The sequence below is a fragment of the Quercus lobata genome, chromosome 5 (assembly GCF_001633185.2).
Source record: "Quercus lobata isolate SW786 chromosome 5, ValleyOak3.0 Primary Assembly, whole genome shotgun sequence".
In the NCBI taxonomy this organism is placed as follows: Eukaryota; Viridiplantae; Streptophyta; class Magnoliopsida; order Fagales; family Fagaceae; genus Quercus; species Quercus lobata.
The window spans coordinates 14,586,187-14,605,021 of NC_044908.1; the positions used below are offsets into that span (position 1 = coordinate 14,586,187).

The 18,835-nt window shown below is 33.9% G+C and overlaps 1 protein-coding gene and 1 pseudogene across 1 annotated transcript; both read right to left on the reverse strand.

Annotated features, from left to right (window-relative positions):
• Positions 1–810: 810 nt before the first annotated feature.
• LOC115990022 lies at positions 811–13,546 on the reverse strand (annotated as a pseudogene).
• Positions 13,547–15,532: 1,986 nt separating this feature from the next.
• LOC115992274 (protein NO VEIN-LIKE-like) lies at positions 15,533–17,124 on the reverse strand. The gene is made up of 2 exons (XM_031116425.1): positions 16,604–17,124; positions 15,533–16,509 (listed from the first exon to the last, which is right to left on the reverse strand). The coding sequence occupies exons 1-2, from the start codon at positions 16,787–16,789 to the stop codon at positions 15,832–15,834; spliced, it is 864 nt and encodes a 287-aa protein (XP_030972285.1). The 5' UTR covers positions 16,790–17,124; the 3' UTR covers positions 15,533–15,831.
• Positions 17,125–18,835: the final 1,711 nt, after the last annotated feature.

Here is an 18,835-nt window from a genome sequence, read left to right on the forward strand (position 1 = left end):
CGCTTGGAAGGCGGTGGAGAGGTTTTTCGTCGAGAGTTTCGGTTTCCTCTTTGATAACACATCGTTGTGTTGTCTTTGTGTTTGCATCTCTCTTCCCTTAATCTTTGCCATTTAATTTTTGCTGTGGATGTGATTTTATTTGGTTTAGATTGTTTATCAATTCTATTATATGCTTATGTTTATATTTTGCACATTAACTGTTTAATAATAAGCTTGAATTGATAATATGGAAATTTGGGGTCTAAATGTTCATAGTATTTTATACACATTTTGAACATTCATTGTGCAACATGGCTCTAGCCATCTCTTGAATGACTCTGTTCTTTTTTTATACTATACCATTTTGCTGAAGAGTAATAGGAGCAGAGAATTCTTGAGATATATCTGATCTAGTGCAAAAGGATTCCATATAAGAGTTCTCGAATTCTTTACCATGATCATTTCGATTTCAATCAATCTTCAAATTTTTCTCAAACCCTTAGACCTTCACCCTCAGACTTATACTCAACAAATTCACCCTCACACCTTCTACATATAGCACATTTGAGATATCTGGCAGTCCAGGTAGAGAGATGGTTCCCTTCCCTTTTATCTGTGATTTACTCCTATGAGATCCAGATGTAGTAACTCCAAAGGCCTCGATGTAGCTGATGTTTGAGTACCTGGATGTTTTGCTTTTGTCTGTTTCCCAAGTTGACACGGTCCACACACAACATTGTTCACTTTACTGAGCTTTGGTATCCCCAAAATTGATTCATACTTAGATACAATTGAAAGATGTTTGTAGCTAGCATGTCCCATCCTTTGGTGTCATAGGTCTTCATTTGGCAACAGAATGCTATTGTACACAATATCAGTATCAAGTACCAATCCATTGCAGTTATCTAGAGTGCGAACCCCACTTATGAGTTTCTTCCCATACTCATTCAACACAAGGCATTTCCCTTTTGAGAACAGCACCATAAATTCTTGATCACATATCTGATTTATACTCAACAAATTCACCCTCAGACCTTCTACATATAGCACATTTAAGATGTCTAGCAGTCCAAGTAGAGAGATGGTTCCCTTCCCTTTTATCTGTAATTTACTCCCATCGCCAAAGGTGACATTTTCTCCTTTCTTGGACTCGAAAACCTTAAAGAGAGAGCGGTCTCTAGTCATGTGTCGCGAGCATCCACTGTCAAGGTATCACAAACAAGTGTCCATTACCTTGAATGCAGACTTCATCATAAAGCATACCTCATGCTTACATGATAAGTTAGTAGGAATGGTGTTTTCTGTCATCTACCATTTATGAACAAAGCCTTTAGCTTTTTCCCTTCTCAGACGAACTCTTCTGCACATTATCATTCTGAGATAGTCTAGTTTCTTCTTTGTTATACTAAGACCTTTTTCAATGATCCTCAATATGGATTTCAAATAACTTTTAGACTTGCAATTTCTGAAACACTCAATCAAATAGAAATTAGAAAAGTAAGAAGTATTTGAAATAAAAGTTCTTTTCATGCCATTTGCAGCCATGACAACAGAGGTCAATGGATCACATAACAAAGATTAACTCTAATTAGAATGTGCCTGCTCTAATACCACTTGATAGGCCAAGAATGTGTTGACCGTTTTGGTAACTTAATCAATTAATTTAGCCAAGTGAAATTAATTAGATTCAATTACATGCAATGAGCGTAGTAGCACAAACAAATCACCAAATAACTAAATGTAGCGGAAATTAAATTTGATATAGGTGATTTGTTTATGAATGGGGGAAATCGTCGAGACAAAACCTCACCAAGTGAATTTAAGGTCATCACTCCCAAGAATCCACTATTATCAAAACAAGCGGTTATAAGTAAAAGGAATCCTAGTACCTAATATCAACCTACAGTTGAACCCTTACCCCAATACCCAATTGGACTTGCAATGTAGTGACAATCTTTCCATTCAATGCATGGCTCCAAGTACATGACTAACCAATCGATACACGGATCCTAGTACGTGACTAACACACCAACTTGAGAAAGATGGTGGTTGCAAAGTTTTTCAGTTCATCTAGACGATGAAGATCAAGAAGCTCCTTGGTTACAAAACCCTTGGTACATAGACGCAGTAGCTTCTACAAAGAAGATGAACTATGGCAAATTGTCTCAAGTCACAATTTGAGTGAATAATCATTTTGCATTAAGTTGCATCACCTTAGACGATCCTTAAAATAATCGTTTTATATGTTTAGGGTTGTGAGAAGAAAAAAAAACCCTACACAAATAGCTTAGATATGCGTGAAAAACAGATCTGGAAATCTGAATTTCATAATTCTCAATAGATTCAACTTTTGTCGAGAGCTGTTAAGAATTAAACGTTAAATCTTGATAGATACATCTGTCGAGTTTTAATGAACAACACTTTTTTACTTGATTCTTGGACAGACTTGCATAGTTTCAATACTAGACTTGAACTCTTGTCCCTTGAAGTATTAAACACATCTTAGATCTACCCAATTACAAGTAAAGTACATTTTGTCAAAGAATTAGTCAATTCTACATGACATATGTTCTAACAAGTTCCACATATGTCCTAACAGTTAAATGCTTAAATTCATGTTTTTCTAACATTTTAGGCTTTTAGGATAATTAATAATTTATCATCTGTAGAGAGGGAAAATTCCCGACCTATCACAAGCTGACACATCACATTACCAAGCCCACAAAATACAGCCAATTACAAAGCACTATGTATTGCTGCTAGGTTTTGCTATCACTATTCAGAAGCCAACAGAAATTTGCCAAGTGTCATGCAAGAGCCAATCACGCATCAGCGCACGTGTAAGCGATGACTTAAGCAACCTCGCACGTGTAAGCGATGACTCAAGCAGCCTCGCACGTGTAAGCGATGACTCAAGCAACCTCGCACGTGTAAGCGATGACTTAAGCGGACCAATCAAGCCGTGACATGTGTCACCAATCAAGTTTCGCCACGTGTCGCTCACCCACCCCAAAACTCTTATAAATAGAAGCCTTCCTGAGACATTTAGGAGGACCAAAAAATTCAGAAGGGAGAAAGCTCTGTGAAGATCAAGCCTCAAAGCCTTCAAGAACTTCAACCCCAAAATTGGAGAACATTCGAAGCAGAATCATCCAGATCATCTGCCTAGATCCTAAAGTTTGCGGGAATCAAGCTCAAAGGTCCGAAAACATCAACAAATCACAAATCAGTGAAGTTCTACGGATTCAAGCCTCCAAAGCCCCGAAGAACTTCCACCACAAATCTTCAAATACAAAGAACATTCGAAGCAGAATCATCCAAACTATCTGCCTAGATCTCAAAGTTCACTGGAATCAAGCTCAAAAGCCTCCAGAAACCTCAAACAACCACAAATCATTGAAGCTCAACGGATTCAAGCCTCTAAAGCTCCGAAGAACTTCCACCACAAACCTTCGAAGACGAAGAACGCACGAAGAACACGAAGAACGCGAAGAACAAAGAATTTCTAACAAGCTCATAGCCAGAGATTCATTGTAATTCTGTTCCAAAGATCTTCGATCCATTCCTCAACCAAATTGAAGAATATCTTGTGTTCAAAACAAAATCACATCATCACAAATCCAATCAACAAATCTTTAAGGAGATCGAATCAGAGGATAACTCTTTTGTAATCACAGAGAATTGTACCACACAATCATCAATACAAATTCGCATTTGCGAAACTATTTCACTTGTTCGACTTTATTTCCAAACGAGAGATTTAGTCGCTTACAGATAGGAATATAATATATGTACAGAGTCACTCGATAATTACATCATAATATGTAAGAGACATAACTTAAAATAGAGACTAAATAAACTCAAAAGCAACAATTAATTGTAAAATTAATGATTTTCTTTTTTTAATATAGTTGACATCTCTATATTTGGAGAAAGGTTGATTGTAAGAGAGTAAATCAATATTGAATCTAAAATGGAAAATTTCAAAGAACTTACACAATATAAAAGGGTTAAAGCTGATTAAGATTGTCCACGGCTGAGAAAGGAAAACTTTCAACTACGTAAGTGTGGAAATAATATGAGGAGAATTGCATTGAGGAAGATAGTGTGGATTTTAGTTGTGTCAGTTATAATGCAAAGCGGAGCCTATATCTTCCCAATCAAGCACAGCTCTCCATCTACCCAAAACTATGTTTCATATGATAGCAAGTGCTTTCAACGATGCATTCAGGCGTGCTCCTTAGAGGCAAGGGTGCCGCAAAAAGTCTGCTATAGCATTTGTTTTATGGAATGCCTCTCGGATTCACAAATCATTTTATATGAGCAAGAATGCTTCCAAAGCTGTTCCAAAGAGTGTTTCACAAATGACAAAATTATGCAAAAACCTTGTGTGCTTATGTGTATCTACAGGTGCCTCAAACATCCAGATAATCCACACAAACAAGCAGATCCTCTATCCTACCTCTATCCTCTCTTTCTCCATTTCCACATGCACATATTCATATCAATATACCTTGGTAGAAAATGGGTTTTTAAATTGTTTTCCTTCTGCCTTTTTGTTTTACGTACCCACCACAAGACTTAGGCTAACATTTTCTACAAATTTAGAGTTGCCACACATATAGAGGCAATGTCGGTTTTTTTGTTTTTGTTTTTTGCCTTGAACTCCATTAAAAGTTCATTTTTCATCTTTAAACTTTTAAAAAATTGTTTTTCATCATTAAAACTTTGCAAAACGTTCTATTTTAAGTTTTTCTCTTTAAGTCCATTAGTTTATCTCCTACATGACTTAACGGAATGCTGACATGCATGATATCTAACTTGGAGCAAACCACCTTATTTTAAAATTATGGACATATGCATGCGTGGATTAAAAAAATTGGTGAGACTAAATTACCCCACTAAAACCCAATCATGCCGCATTAGCTCAAAATGCACCCAAAAAAAAAAAACATATTCAGTTTTTTTGAAGAAAAATAATAAACTCTTTATAGTTTTCTTCTATGAAATGTGCAATATTGCTTGTCATCCCTATTGTTGGTAAGATATAAATTTTTGGATGGCATAGTCCTTTGAAGGAATCTTTTGCAATCCATCATTGAAGATTAATATTCTCCTGTGCAGCTTACGATAATTTGATGGTGAGAAATAGAACGTTAAGGGATAAGTAGATTGCTGCTAAAACTATATTTAGAATGTGGTTATCAACTTTGTTAGAACCATGTTCTGATGTCCGATGAAGCTGCAAATAAATGGCTGTAATATTCTTGGAGACTTCAAAAAAAAAAAAAAAATCCAGCCTTTTATACTTTATTGTCATATTTCTTTATATTCAAGTTTTAATTCTGTAATTTTAGCTGATTTTGGCTGTTCTTACCTAATAAAAGTTATAGGCTTATAGCTTTCTTCTTTAAAAAAAAAAAAAAAAAAAAAAAATGTTTTAGTGCTTTCGTGTTCTGCTTGGGGATTCAATAATTAATTACTTATCTTAGTACAAAATAGCTATAAGTCAATGAGTTCTAACTCATGACATATAGTCATTACATAAAAATACGGTGGAATGTAAAGTTGTGGGTTTTTACCCCTAGAAACTAGAAAATGGAAACTGAAAATATTAGAATGAGCATCACAAGGAATACAAAAAAATTGTAATGAAATAAGTAATTAATAATTATTCTTATGCAACTATATGGTTATAGCACATGAATAGAACAATAAATTTGTATTTCATAATTTGACATAACATGATTTGATGGGGGAAAAATGGCTAAATGTTTTATTTTTATTTTTAAAGTATGTAGCAAATTACTTCTCTTTCTAAAGTACCTAGTAAAATGCATCTGCTTTGGTACGCAATTTTAATAAAATTGAGTTGTGTAAAACTCAATATCCTCAAAATCGAGTTCTATGTGTATTTTTTTTTTAAAATTAAGCAACAAAATATGCATAGAATAACTTGATATTGCTAAAGTCGAGTAGCACCTGAACTTGATTCTGTTAAAATCAAATTTCAAAAACACAAGAATTTTACTAGATACTTTGGAAAGATGAGTGTTTTGCTACATACTTTAAAAATAAAGGATATTTAGCCATTTTCCCTTGATTTGAGGATAGAATATGATGTCTAGCTTAACATTCAATTATTTATAAATTAAAAAATTATATAATTATTGGTTTTTAAAAAATTATTTTATAATTAATATCATTGTCCTTTATAAAAAATAGCTAAATGTTAAAAAAAAATTAAAGATGGAAAAAAAACTGACATTATTTCTCGCAAATATTAGATTCTAATAAATGTCAAATTCACGTGCTTGAATAAAATTATATATAAAACAAACCTGATTTAATATATATATATATATATTTATATATTAAATTTCATACCAGAATAGGCTTAGAACATTAGCATCAATTGTGCTAAATTTTTAGCATTTAACACACCAAACACCTAAAAACAACAGATATCAAAAGTATCAAATCTCAAAAAAATTGGCACAAAGCTATAATAACATTCTAAAAATTAGAGGATACGGCATATGTGATAAAAAAAAAAAAAAAAAAAATTCTTGCTTTTTATTCCTCTCTCTCTCTCTCTCTCTCTCTCTCTCTCTCTCTCTCTCTCTCTCTCTCTCTCTCTCTCTCTCTCTCTCTCTCTCTCCATGGGTTTTCAATGGTGGAGTTGATCTTGAGTTTCGATCCTCTCATCCCTTTCTGGTTGTGGGTTTTCAATGGTAGTCTTCGGTTTTGAGTTTCGATTGGTTTTGGGTATCGGGTTATCTGGTTGGTTGGTTTTGGGTGTTCTGATGGGTGATGATTTTTTCGGATGGGTTTTGGGTTTTATGTTATTGTAGTTTCAGTGTTGATGCTTTTATTTATAGATAAAAAGTTACTAATTTTTAAGTTATTTTAATGGGTGATGTGTTAAAATAAGATATTTGATGTAAGGTGTATTGAAAAGTGGTGTGTTAAAATAATTTTTCCATGTATCAAAATGGCATTTTTTTTGGTACTGCTAATGCTCTTATTCGTTGGTTTTTGTGTAATTTTCACTCTCTTTTTTGGGGTAAATTACAAGTTGATTTCTATCATTTACACCATATCTCAATTTGGTTTTAAACTTTTTAATTGTATCAATTTGGTTCCTAATCTTTTTAATACTGTATCAATTTAGTCCTTATCATTATTTATTGAATGAAAAAGGCTGATGTGTCAATGAAAACAACAACAACAACTATATCGCCATGTCAAATTTTTTTTTTTTTTTTTAAAGTTATATTAAAACTGAGACATGGTGACCACCAAAATCCCTAAAATCTCTTACTCATCTTCATCACCTCCATTAATCCATCTAATTATAATAAAAAGGTCTTCGTTACACAAAATAGAGATCAAAATCAGAATTCCAAGCACCAAAGCAAATCTATTCCCTATGAATTCAAAAAGAGATCAAATGCAACACAACACACAGCTTGTAAAGCTCCAATAAGATAGATCCAAACAAAACTAGATCAAAATGTAAATTCCAACTGAAACTGAAACTCAGATTTGTCGGCTTCTAGGATTTCAAATCGAAAGCACTTGTGTAGACTAAGAACATTAGCATTTGGAGATGCACACACACACACACACACACACACACACACACACACACACACAAAAAAAACTATTTTGCATATCATTAAACACTACTTTATCTATTTTACCAACTTATTTTACAACTCATCATACATCCCAACTTTTATTTTTATATACAACCCAATAAAACAATATAAACAACTTAATAAAATAATAAAAAGTATTATTCTCTCACTTTTTCTCCCACTCACTTTTTCACCCACTTACTATTCATAGATTGTAAAAATTGTTTAAGTTTACAAAACTGGATGGCAACTAGGGGGGGTACTAGTGCTCTAAGGCCCAAAGCATAGCAAGAACTCAAAGATAGAGAGAGATTCTGAAGCACAGAAAAAATAATAATAAAAATAAATTAATAAAACATAAGCGAAAATGGAAGGGAAGGTTTTAGGGATGTTTTAGCTTTTGATTAGTTCAGTGAAAGATTTGAGGCTTCTTCACTTTGTGTAATTAGAAACATTGAAGTGTTTTTTTTGGTTGCTCAGAGAACAAAGGTGGATAAGTGAGGGAATGACAAGGGAAATTAAAATTCTAGTTTGTTTGGCCTACGTTGTTTTGTTGAAAAATAAAAATAATTACAGAACTGATTGGTGAGTGAAGTTTGAATCATTGGTTTTGTTAGAAACTAAACAATGAAATTTCAAGTGGGATAAAAAATAAAAATAGGAATTAATCATGAAATTTTTTCTGTTAAATTTTATTCCAAGTGGCAGTTCATGTCATCTAATGTGGCATAAAAATAGTTTTTATTTTGACTGTTAGCTACATTAATATTTTCCATCCATCACTTAAAGGCAAAGACTATTTTGACACAATAGCAAAATGATAGGAACTAAATTAACACATATAAAATGTTAGGTACCAAATTAACATTCAGTGTAAAAGTTAGGAATCAAATTCGTAATTTACCTTTTTTTTTCTATAGTTATTATGGGATTTAATGAATAACTATCACACACTTTTGGTAAGGAATCCGTCATTTTATTTCCTATAATAAAAACGCAATCAAATAAAATAACTGAATGACAAAGGAATAGTAACTTCATTCCTCAACCTGCATATCCAACTTTGAAATGAAAAATGATAAAGAGGACTTACAAAAGCTATAAGGAACAGCTATCACAGAATCTGCAGCGTTGCATGGCCAATGCGCACAGTTTTTGGAAGATAAATGCAAAAACAACAATCTTAAAAGTTTTTCTTGAGTAATGCAAAATGCTCAGTTCAGGGATATATTATTTTGTCCGAGTTGCTCTACTTTTTTCTTTTTTTTTTTGATGGGGTAAAACTAAAGGACAGCTTTTCCTGCTTAAGTTTCTGAACCATAGTGAATACCTGCATTGAGATAAAGATTTAAGAGCAAATAATTGACAATGCAAATATGAATGACATATTATGAGTTCGCCAATCCAAAATGAATGAAAAGGAAAAGAAAATGCCTTCCTAAGAATTAAATCCATTACTCACCTCCTAATTAAAAGCACATAATTTTGAACTGAAGCTCCAATTTTGCAACTAATGGGTCTAAAATTCACATAATTTGCTTTGTTTCATTCTAACTTGTAAAGTTGTGATTTACAACTAATTTGTGTTGGCTTTAATTTCGTGCCAAATTTGATTGTAGTTTTATTCAATTTTTTGTATCCTATATTTATGTGGGATTTCATTGTAAGGGTTGTATGTGAGAGAGTGTGTGTGAAGACTTAAGACTTATTGAAGATCAAAGTTGTTTTCCTGGGTAGCTCTCAATAAGCCTTCCTGTGAAGTGAAGCATGTGCTCAGCATATGACTGGAATGCGAAGAGTCATGACAGATGGTGATAGTTGGTTTTCGCGAGTATCTCGTGTGTAAGACCTTCTCGCGAGATACTCGCGAAACATTCTGTTTTACTAATTTGTCATATCTGATACATCAGGTCTTTACTCACACTATATATACCCACATTATCCACAAATTGAGAGGAGTGATTTTCAAAGAGAAAACCCTAGCCATTACCCTTAAGATGAGAGATGGTCATACCCACAATTCTCTACATAATCCATTGTGGTTTTTCTCAACTCCTACCTCTCTATATCTAAATCCTTAAGAGATTGATAGGCCAAACACTTACTACACTCATCTTCAGTGTAAAGTGAGGTTTTGGTATTGCTGGGAAGCATTGGAAAAAGCCATTTGTTTGGTAGATGCAATTGGGCTGAATTGCATGATCCGGAGAGCTAGAAAAGACAAGGCTTCGTTAAATCAGTTGGTAGCAGAAACTTGGAGGACTCAAGTACATGGGATAGACTAGGCTTGGAGGGTCTTTTGTTATTCGTGTACTCCAACTCATTCTCTAGTGGATCGATTTACCACTTGGAGGGCGGCAAAGAGATTTTTCGCCGAGTTCTTCGGTTTCCTCTCCGATAACACATTGGCGTGATATCTTGTGTTTGCATTCTTCTTCCCTACCCTTATAGCTTTCATTTTACTGCTGTGTTTTGATGAATATGGCTTAGAATAGTTATCTTGTTTATCCGCTCGCATTTACTCTTTTCCGTACTTAGTTTAAATTAGAATAAAATCAACTGAGCTGTAATTTTAATTTGGGGGTTTAAACAACTCTTGTGTTTTCGCATAAATTCGAGCTTTCATAACTAAAGCTTATTAGAATAAAAAAACTCAAAATTCATTTATAAAAGTATATCAGACACCTTTACATATCAGCCATAATGTATCTATGTTGGTGGCTTTTGCCATACCAGCCAACATATCATCTGCTTCATAGATTATCATTTTGGTCTGATAAAGTTCCCATTGCAACTGCAATGGAACATTGTAGCATTATCAATCTTGCAAGATAGAAAGATGTTTCACTAGACTCTTTCACCCTTTTTTTTTTTTTTCGTTTTTTTAATTTAGCATTTTAGCTACTTCCAACTAAGGTGTAGAATTGTTTTCTAACCTATTGGAAATTGAAATGGATACTCAAGATAATAGAAAAAAGAAAACAGTAAGCAAGAATTTTAGATCCAACTGCTTATATTGAGCTAGAATCATAACCAAATCCTATCATCTCCACAACTGATGATATTGACCGATGTATCTTAAACTTTCTACCATATCTGACTTCAGCAAATCAATGTGCCTGGACTTCATCTATTTCAGATACTGAACGTATTTTTTCACGGGGAGGGGCTAAAATCCCAGAGTGAGAGAGAGAAAGTAAGGTTTTTTTTTTTTTTTTCATTGTTTTGGGTGGGAGGGTTGTGAGAGGAAACATTAAGGGTAGCAGAGATGATTGATTCATTACTTTTACATTAGCATATTATTAGCAATGAATTTATAGAAGGGAACATGGGGAAAAAGAGGGATTTTTTTTTTGCACATCCAAAATGGCCTAAATGGCAAATTTCAAAAAGGAAGTGGGTTAGCAAAAACTTTGCATGTTTATATGCATAATTAGCACTATTTTTACATCCTATTGCAATCACTTTATAATTCGACATTGCCATATCATGGAACACTTGAGGTGCAGGATTTAGACTACCTTTCTAACAGAAGATGTCAATCCCATGCTCGAAAGGGCCTTGCCATCCACATAGTTCCAAGTCATAGTTTCTTTGTCTTGTATCCCAGACAATTGGTTCCCCCCACCTTCATGCCAAGAGAAAGAAATCAAGGATCATGGATTGCAGAGTCATGAATGTGCGGAGAAAGTTCAAAGAGCTCCTAACACTGGAGTGTCCCAAGATCCAGCAAGTGTAACCTGATGTCAATCCAAGCCCAAATACTTTCCTTGAAGATTAGAATAACAACCCATTATTTTAAATTTTTTTTATTAATTAAGTCAGTTTGTCTTTATTTAGTGTCTCCTAAGATGAATCAGACTTTATGTTTTATTTCTCCTAGGCCGACAAGTAATTTATTGTGTTTCTAAGTTCCTAAGAGTCATATCTGACTTTGGTCAGATTAAGAGAATGTATTTATAATTATTTTTCATTTTCCTAGGCTTGGGGGGCTGTTCCAAGCTTTATTTAAGCCTTTGGCTGAATCTAATAAAAATCAAAGTATATTTTCAGAATTAAAAACCTTGTGTGTTTTTCAGAAGATTGATTTCTTCAAAATTATCTCTTATCCCTTGGGTGGATTTTTTTGGGTGGCGAGAATCAGTTTCTGTATCTCTTTGGTGGTGTTAATTTGTATTCCATAGAGTGGTGAGCCAAAATAGTTTTGTATCCTTAGCTAAATTCCTTGGAGTGGTGCTTTTTGTATTCCTTTGGGTTTACTTAGGTGGTGAGCTTATCTATCCTTTAAGTTATTGAGTGTTTTTTCTTATCCCAAAAAACCAAAAAATATAAAATATATTCATCCAGCTTATTTCCATTTATTATATCGGTAAAGTTTGGGTTGCCCCTTACGAATCCGATATCAGCTCCCCTTCACTAAAGGAATAAAAATAAAAGAAAGGAAAAAAAAGTTTGACAAGCACACTCTTGACACTAAAAAGATATGCAGCTATATTTAATGATATTTCCATTAAAAAAATATACTGCGTTACAATTTGTATCCTTTTCTAAATATAAGCAAGGTATAAATTTCACTTTGGCCCACCAACAAAAGTAAGATCTTCAAAATAAAACAATGAAGACAGAATAAAACCTCAGCAATGCATGGAAATGCCAGGAAAAAAGTATGGTGAAAATATGAGCTTTCCAGGTCACTAATTCAGTGTGCTAAAGGCCTAAGTGTTGGAAAATTATTGATGTTAGAATGAACAAATCTTCATCCAAAACAGGACCATCGCTTCTTTTTTCTAATATCTTACAAAATAAAACAATGGAGACAGAATAAAACCTCAGCAATGCATGGAAATGCCTGGAAAAGGGTGTTGAAAAAATGAGCTTTCCAGGTCTCTAATTCAGTGTGCAAAAGGCCTAAGTGTCTGGGAGCTGAGCATATCCAAAGTCCAAACACACCAAAATTCCAAATGATTTCATTCCAATTTATATGCTTCTAAACACAAGGCAGCACTTCGAAAATTTTGAGTTTTGCTACTCATGTCAGGTTCAGATGAAACCATAGTTTTGTGCATTCCAATTGACATGATAAAATTTACCTTAATTATGATAATATGGTTTTATAAATCACCTATTATAATTGCATAATGAATATGATACTATGCATCATTAAGTGCCAATAATTCTGACTACTAGAATTTATTGCAAATAATGCTTCATATTTAAGAGTATAATTTGTTACTCAAAGAACAGCAACATTCAAATCTATTTATTTCATAAAAGCACACCCCTGTTACAAAATTTAAGAGAGAGCAAGCACAAACCTTTTAGATGTAACAACAACAGTCCACATATATTTTTAGACAAATGTGAGAGAAAATATGGACAAACTCTCCAACATTTTTCCTGAAAGCTATGTCGCAGGTCTGTTTGGTATCAAGTCCGAAATTGTTTTTCAAAAAGTCATCAATTACTTCTCTCCTAGTGGCCAAATTAGCTTCTGCATCCAGTAAGACAGACAGGAATTCCAAGAGGCCAGCAAGCAAACCATCATCAGGCCTTTTTACAAGAAGAAATCTATTGTTAGTTTGTCTTCCCTCTAATTTTTCCAGACCTCCCAGTAACTTTCTACTGTCAATTTGGCTTCCCTCTAATGTTCTCTGACCTCCCAGTAACTCCACAACACATACAGCAGAAAAATCTTGTCTCTGTTTGACCATTACCCCCTTAAGTGGGAAATCTATAACCAATACCAAGTTATCATGTCTAAAGATTGAGAGTGCAAGACAGTGTCCAGATGCAGGACATGAAGAGCAGCTTGGGTTCAATGAAGTGCATACAGTTGCACCAAGCTCCATGAGAGCCTGATTGAAGTCTCCAGATCAGATAGGATCAACTAGCTTGGCTGCTAGTTTCCTATCACCACACCACATAAATAAAGCCAGAAGAAGATTAAAACATCAAACATGGACATGCATTAAATACACAAACTCCGGGAAAGATAATCAAATAATCATCCTGTCATCACTTTGATAAAATCATGAAGGTTGCCATAAGTGTGCTTAGTATGATCCATGATGCATATATGTTATCAGATAAATGAATTCCATTTTGTAATTAATTGGATCTTGGCAGGTTAAAGAAAAATTGAGGAATGAGTCTGCTTAATAAAAGGATTTTTAGCTTTTCTTTATCACAAGGTGGGAGAAACATGACACGTGGAATGCAATTCTTGCATAATCATTTACTAGCCATCTAAAGTTCTACCTTGATATGTTTAAAATCATATATGAGTAATCTTTGGCTTTATCCGTGTCTATGATGAGCAATATGTGGAAAAGACAGATTGTATCAATTCCTTTTTCTGTGCATAGTATCTTGCATATTGAATTACATACAGTAACATCAAGTAGGATGTAGTCATTCATATGCCTCGTTTGGAATGTAGTGCAAATATCGATTGCTTAATATACTATGTCTAGGGATAATCTTTAATGTCATGTCAGTGCCGGCTGAATAGTGGAGCAAGAGAGACGGTCGCCTAAGGCCCCAAGTTAAAAAAAAGCCCCCAAATTTTAACCAATAGGGTTATTTATAATCAATAAATAAAATAATATTTTTTTACCAGATGAAAAACAAATAAAAAATAGAAAAAAAGCAACGTCTACAATATTTTTTACAACACTTTTACAATTATGCTAAGTAGCAGGTTGTTACAACCTGTTATTGATGGAAAAAAATAATTATAGTGATATTTAAAAAAAAAAAAAAAAAACAACTTAAAACCTAGGATTTATTGTAAAAAAAATTGTGAATGTTGTACTTCTAAAAAAAAAATAAGAACAATAATAAGAGTTTAGTTAGCAAATTTTTACTAGTTTTCGTCTAAGTCCACTACTAACATCACTCTTTTACTTACTATTATCAATCTACCATATCAACAAATATGAAAAATTTTGTCAAATTTTTTTTGTTTATAAAATTTCTAAAAAAAAAAGAAAAAAAATTCTACATAGTTTATGTTAATTAGTAGTAATTTTGAATTTAAAACAAGATAATCAATTTTCGCCTTAGGCTCCCAAATACATCAAGCCGCCCCTGTGTCATGTTTGGTTTCTCATTGGGGATTGAGATAGAAAAACTGGAGTATAAAAGAAGGCTTCGAGGACTGGTTTCATTAGACTAACATGGAAGAAGAGTGGTAGAGTGAGCAAATTCTGATAAAGGAAATATATGCTAAATATGTTATTATCATATATCAATTGAGATAAATACATATATAGTTTCATGGTCAAAGTTGGTCCCCTTCTTCATCTTCTTTTTGGTTGTTTTATATATAAATTGTTAGTTTAATCTCACTGGAATAACTATTTTAAAACCTATGATTTAGTTGCCTTACAAAGTTTTCTCTGGGGATCTTAATGTGATTCTGTGAATATTTCAGCCTCACAAAGATGCACACTGATGCAATTCCAATTTCAACAATAGCTGCAATTTCAGAGCTGTGCAGAACTTTCTAGTGAATGTGGGAATAGAAAAGACAGGTCAAACCAAAAGACATGAATGAAAGAAGCACATTATGAAGAGAGAGCTATTCTCAAATGATTTATTTGAGAAAAACCTTTCCCAAGAATTATTCAACACTTGGTTCTCAAATTCAGAGACTACTAGAATTGATGTTTTTATTTTCAATCTTAACTGGCATAAAGATTAGTTTATCCGCATGTTGAATATTGATGGCTTTGCCAATTGTCTATCTAGAATGATGGCTGCAAAAACTTCATCTAATTCTGTCACATTTCTTTTGATCATTGTCCTTCAAAAGAAGGATAATGTTGATTTTAGCCAGTAAAAGACAGAATAGTTACTTGCCTGCTCTGCTCCTACAATAGTAAATAAATATTGGACTGACTATTAAATGAACCATGAGCCATGACCATCTACTAAAAGATAACAATCCAATGTTTTCTGATAAAAGAGATGAAAATCTACAAGTAGACAATGATAACTAAGAATCATCTGTAAGTTTGGATTAACTTTACTTTTTTATTTTGATAACAAGTTTCCTTCTTTTTAGATGATTCAGAGGGTGCAGACATGGTGGAACTTGGATATTGATAACAACTCTCATTGTGCCTTTGGCTGCCACTAGCTGGAGCAGGTTGCCCCCACGCTTCACCTTCCAACCCAAGCCATGTCATCTCTTCAATTTCAGCCGCTAAGGACAGCTAGTCACTCGGTCAGAACTTGCAACATTTTGTGATGGCAAGTTAGCATCCTTAGAATCATCACTATCTTCATCGTCATTGGAGCTTGATGAAGCAAATCTAATGTTCTTGCCACGAAAATCCTTCTGTGCAGAGGAGAATGATTCGACACGCTGAGAAATAGAAGTAGCATCTACAGGTTTCTTTAAAATAGCAGTCTGTGGGCTCATGGCTTTTTGAATAGCAGAAACATGCATCCCCAAGTTTTGAATTCGTATACAAAGTTCTTCCTTGCTTGCAACGGAACGCCTCTTAGCAATAAAATTCAAAAACTTATCAACTTGAATATTGTTAATATACTTATTCTTCTTCTTCTTCTTCTTCTTCTTCTTCTTCCCATCCAAAGACTCTTCAACTTCAACACTCTCATTATTCTGACTCTGCTTCTTCTTCTTCCTATGTATATACTTCCAAAGGAAACAAAATACCTCCTCACCGGTTATTTTAAAAACTTCAGTGGCATCAGATTTGAGTGAAAAATAGTGCAAGACAAGTGGGTGTCGCAACAAAGGCCCCAATTCAAGCTTTTCGAAGTTATCTACGCCTTCATTCTTACAGATCGCTACTTCCAAATCATACAATGTAGTAACTCTTTGAACCCCAACAAAGCAATGGATAAATGCATTTATCTAATAAGCCAAAACAACAACAACAACAAAATAAAGACTATTATACATAAAATTGAAGCAGAATCAATAGAGTAATAATAGTATAAACCAGTACCTTCCCTTCAGTGAGCATAAGGCGGTGAAGACTGGGGACCTCCTGCATGGGAAAGCCAAGAGAGGACCAAGAGTCGAGATTGAGGATGAGCAGTGTATCCTGAGACACTTTCCATGCCGTCACACTATCTCCGGCCGCAATTATGTTGCGTCTAGCGTTAGTGACAGCGCGGTCCACCTTCTCCATGATCGAGTAGTATAGCTTTGTTTTGAAATGAAGAGCAGTTGTTGTTGTTGTTGTTGAAGGAAAGTTAAGGAAATAGTTGTTGGAGGCCAAAATCTGAAATTTAAAGGTGGTACCGGTTGCGCTGCTGGAGGAGGCTGCTTATGTTGTTGTTGTTGTTTTTGCTGCTGTGAAAACTAGCCGCCGCCGGAGAGGTGGAAGCCAGAAGGGTGTCTGTACATAGGTGGTATGTTGGGAAAGAACCAGAGTGAAGAACAATTACACTATTGGGAGTGATGGAGAAAGTGTCTCTCTCCGGGTCAGCATCCTCTTTTGTGAGAGGCGAGCCAATAAAAATAAAAGACCAACTCAGGAAGGTTCCTCGAAAAGAAATTAAAAAAAAAGAATAAGAAAAAAAAGACCACAAGAAAGGAAAATCAATTAAGGAATATATGTACTATCACGCATTCTTAAAGTCGATGGTTTTCTAGAAGTACAAGCAATTGTAATGGATGGTATGAATCAGAATTTTAAGTCTTTATGAGAAAGTTTTACGAAAGAGAGGAGAAATTAAATATTTGAAAAAGTCTACAAACTCTCATTAGTTACAAAAAGAAATAAGAAAATTACAAGTATTTGACATTTTGACTTCACTATAATTAGTTTTCAACGGTTCACATTGGTTAAAATAAAAACCAAAATTCTATTTTTGTTCTTATATTTTAAGGTTATTGTCAATTTGATATCTACATTTTTGGTAGCAATCAATTTGGTTTGTGATGTTTTTAATTTGCAATAATTTGATCTCTACCATCAACTTTATTAACAAAAATAGACTACAACTTAAAACTAATATGGACTAAATTGAATACTGCTAAAATATTATAAGCAAATTGATTGTAATGAAAAACGTAAGTACCAAAATCATATTTTAGCCTTGATATCAATTGGAAGATGTTTGCCACTTTAGCATCTGTTAAGAAAACAAGAAAAGCAAAACCCACCTAAACCAATAAGCGTAAAAAGCAAAAGCAAATTCAACCCCCCACCCCAACCCCCCCCCCCACCCCCCCCCCCACCCCCCCCCCCCCCCCAAAAAAAAAGAAAAAAAAAAGGCACATGTAATGATTCTGCTCTCCTTCCGAAAATTGTGGTTTCACTTTCACTTTCACATTATCAATTTTCCTTTTACTTTTCGGGTCTACTGATCATCAACTTTAGTATTGGGCCTAAGACACTGTCTTTTGTCTTTAAATTGGGCCATTCATGGATTTTGTTCCATCCATCACCTCTACTCTGCATATTAGCACCATAAATGGGTATGGTTCTTTTTGAAGCCCACATTAAAGACAAAAAATTAAAAGCTCTAGACCAAAATCAAAATCAACATGAATTTCGGTCCCTCTTTCATCAGACCAAGACACCAATCAGTTTTTGGTGTAAGCGGGGATTGAACCGCAAATCTCTTATACAACCATCAGAGACTTTACCAGTTGAGCTAACTAGAACCCACAAATTAGCGTTAGTTTGATTAAGTTTTTTAACATACAAGTTCATGCAATTTTTTTTTTTTTTTTTCTTTTTGTAGAGTGTTCATGTAATACCTACTATATATGCAGCCTTTTCTTTTTCTTTTTCTTTTGTTTGCAATGTTTCACAAAATTTCCTTGGATATTTAGAAATAATGAGTAAATTAAATAATCTCTTTTGTCATGTCCTCTGATACCCAACCTTCGGTTTGTTTATAAATTCAATTGGGCTAAAGTATTGGTCCATGCAATTGACCTATGGAAAAAAAGGAATAGTGAAGTGGGATTTTTTTTTTCTTGAGATAGGAAACATAGGAATTTTATTCATGTAAATTCAAAAATAAAACATCTTGAGATACCGCATGTTCAATAAACATTAGGCTCTCTTCCAACCAAGTAACAAAATCATCAATACCAAGAACATGTTTAGTTAACAAATGGGCTAGTGTATTATCTAAGTGCCCTATGTGGGAAATAGTAAGACTCCTGAAAATATTGTAGATAATATAATATACTTTTTTGGTAATAATAAATTATATAC

Coding starts and splice junctions, on each gene's coding strand:
- LOC115992274 (XM_031116425.1), bottom strand. CDS start 16,789: ATGGAGAAGGTGGACCGCGCTGTCACTAACGCTAGACGCAACATAATT. Junction 16,510..16,603: donor TTATGCTCACTGAAGGGAAG/GTACTGGTTTAT, acceptor TTGGCTTATTAG/ATAAATGCATTTATCCATTG.